Raw genomic sequence first — 2500 nt, forward strand, 5'->3', positions numbered from 1 at the left:
ACTCTAGTTTAGAATGTAGAACTGTAGTTTAGAACTTTGTGAATAGTGTAGAACTGTAGTTTATGTCTTTGTGAATAGAGTAGAACTGTAGTTTATATCTTTGTGAATAGAGTAGAACTGTAGTTTATATCTTTGTGAATAGAGTAGAACTGTAGTTTCTATCTTTGTGAATAGAGTAGAACTGTAGTTTATATCTTTGTGAATAGAGTATAACTGTAGTTTATATCTTTGTGAATAGAGTAGAACTGTAGTTTCTATCTTTGTGAATAGAGTAGAACTGTAGTTTCTATCTTTGTGAATAGAGTAGAACTGTAGCTACCTCAGATCCTGACCGTTGTCATCAGATGAGACGTCATCGATGTGGACTTGGTCACACTCCTAAAACACAGAGAAGACATTCATACAATCACATTCCCACGCATAATTAACAAGAATCCAAATAGTCAACTTGGTAAACGATTCACAGTAAATATTTTACATAATTATTTTAGAGAGCAAAATAACTTTTTCCTTCAAGTTATTTCAAGTTTTCAATGACAGAGATTTTTCTATTAATTTGAAATCCCTCTCTCCTATAGGGGAATATGTTGCGATTTAGGATGTACCTCTGATGATTACTTGTTCTGGACCCACAGCCTACCAGACTCCCAACACTAGGGGCGTCTCTATATATGACCATCCTCAGATACACCCAATTAAACCCTGATCCCCTGATCCAAACTCTCTTCAGCTGGGTAGTTGATTAGCCATGTCTGAGAACAGACTGATTGGAATTTCATTTGGAGGTAGGTAGATTACTTTTCATTTGAACCATTGAAACGAAGAACCATATATTCAATTAAATTTTATCAGAAAGTTGTCTCAGTTCACATTCTAGGTGAGAGTGTGGGAGGGGGTGTAGGGTAGGGGAGGGGAGATAAGAGGAGGGGAGGGGAGAGAAGAGGAGGGGAGGGGAGAGAAGAGGAGGGGAGATAAGAGGAGGGGAGATAAGAGGAGGGAGAGAAGAGGAGGGGAGATAAGAGAAAAGATGAGGGGAGGGGAGAGAGGAGAAGAGGATAAGAGGAGGGGAGAAGAGGGGGAGAGAAGAGGAGGAGAGAAGAGGAGGGGAGAGAAAGGAGGGAGGGAAGAGGAGAAGAGAAGAGGAGGGGAGGGGAGAGAAGAGTTGGGGAGGGGAGAGAAGAGTTGGGGAGGGGAGAGAAGAGGGAGAGAAAAGGAGGAGAGAGAAGAGGAGGGGAGGGGAGAGAAGAGGAGGGAGAGAAGAGGAGGAAGAATAAAGATATCCCTGGTGTTTATGGCAGCATCTGTGTCTATGTGTCTGTATCAATGTGTGTGTGTGTGTGTGTGTGTGTGTGTGTGTGTGTGTGTGTGTGTGTGTGTGTGTGTGTGTGTGTGTGTGTGTGTGTGTGTGTGTGTCTGCCTGCATGCGTCCATGGGTCTTCCTGTATGTGCTTCCCTTCCCCTGCAGGCCTCGCTGGTGTTGGAGAGGCTGAGGGATTCTGTAGCTCTCTCTGATTCAGCCGCTCCTCATAACACAATCCAGACGTTCTGCTAAATGTAACCTACTAGAAAAATTTAACCTGATGCTAACCGCCAATGAAATGATGACCTCTGATTACTGCTGCGCCACACACCAGCACAACCCTGGGGCTAGAGCACTGCTCTCTCTCTCTCTCTCTCTCTCTCTCTCTCTCTCTCTCTCTCTCACTCTTCTTCTCTCTCTCTCTCTCTCTCTCCTCTCTCTCTTACTGGAGAAAGCAAACTGAAAATCTGTTATTAGTTTTCCATTTATAGGAGTCCTCCCCCTCCTCTCTTCCCCTTCTCCCCCCTCCTCCTCCTCATCCCCACTCCTCTCCTCCCCCCTCCTCCCCCCTCCTCTCCTCCCTCTCGTCCACTCCTCCCCCCCTCTCCTCCATCCCCTCCTCCACCCTCCTCTCCACCTCTCCTCCTATCATCTCATGCCCCCTGCCCCTCTCCTCCCCTCCCCCTCTTCTTCTCCCCTCCTCTCCCCTCTTCTCCTCCCCCTCCTCCCCATCCTCTCCTCCTCTCCTCCCCCTTTTCTCCTCCCCTCTTCTCTTTCTCCCCCACTCCTCCTCTCCTCCCCCCTCATCTCCTCCTCCTCCCTCCTCTCCTCCCCTCCTCCTCTCCTCCCCCCTCATCTCCTCCTCCACCCTCCTCTCTTCCCTCTCCTCCCCTCTTCTCCTCCCCTCCACCTCCCCTCCTCCTCCCTCCTCTCCTCCCCTCCTCCTCTCCTCCCCCTCCTCCCCTCCTCTCCTCCCCCTCCTCTCCTCACCCCTCCTCCTCCCTCCAGGCGATCATTGTTAATAAGAATTTGTTCTTAATTGACTTGATGAAATACAGGTTGAATAAATACATAAAATACATTCTAAAGTAGGAAATACACAAGGTTAAAAGCATGATTTGATTGATGTAAGCTTCAGTTAAAAGAGAGGTCAGATTATTGATAATTTAATTGATAATTGATAATTGATAATTTAATATT

General features: G+C 46.8%; 1 protein-coding gene across 25 annotated transcripts in view; it reads right to left on the bottom strand.

Moving 5' to 3' along the window:
* Positions 1 to 2500, bottom strand: part of eya1 (EYA transcriptional coactivator and phosphatase 1) — a 108794-nt gene that overhangs the window by 12726 nt on the left and 93568 nt on the right. For all 25 annotated transcript variants that reach the window (XM_045710776.1, XM_045710765.1, XM_045710768.1 and 22 more), the window contains one exon: positions 320 to 378. In XM_045710776.1, the coding sequence (XP_045566732.1) occupies positions 320 to 378 (59 nt within the window). The remainder of the gene's footprint in view (positions 1 to 319; positions 379 to 2500) is intronic.

The sequence above is a fragment of the Salmo salar genome, chromosome ssa29 (genome assembly GCF_905237065.1).
Source record: "Salmo salar chromosome ssa29, Ssal_v3.1, whole genome shotgun sequence".
Lineage (NCBI taxonomy): Eukaryota > Metazoa > Chordata > Actinopteri > Salmoniformes > Salmonidae > Salmo > Salmo salar.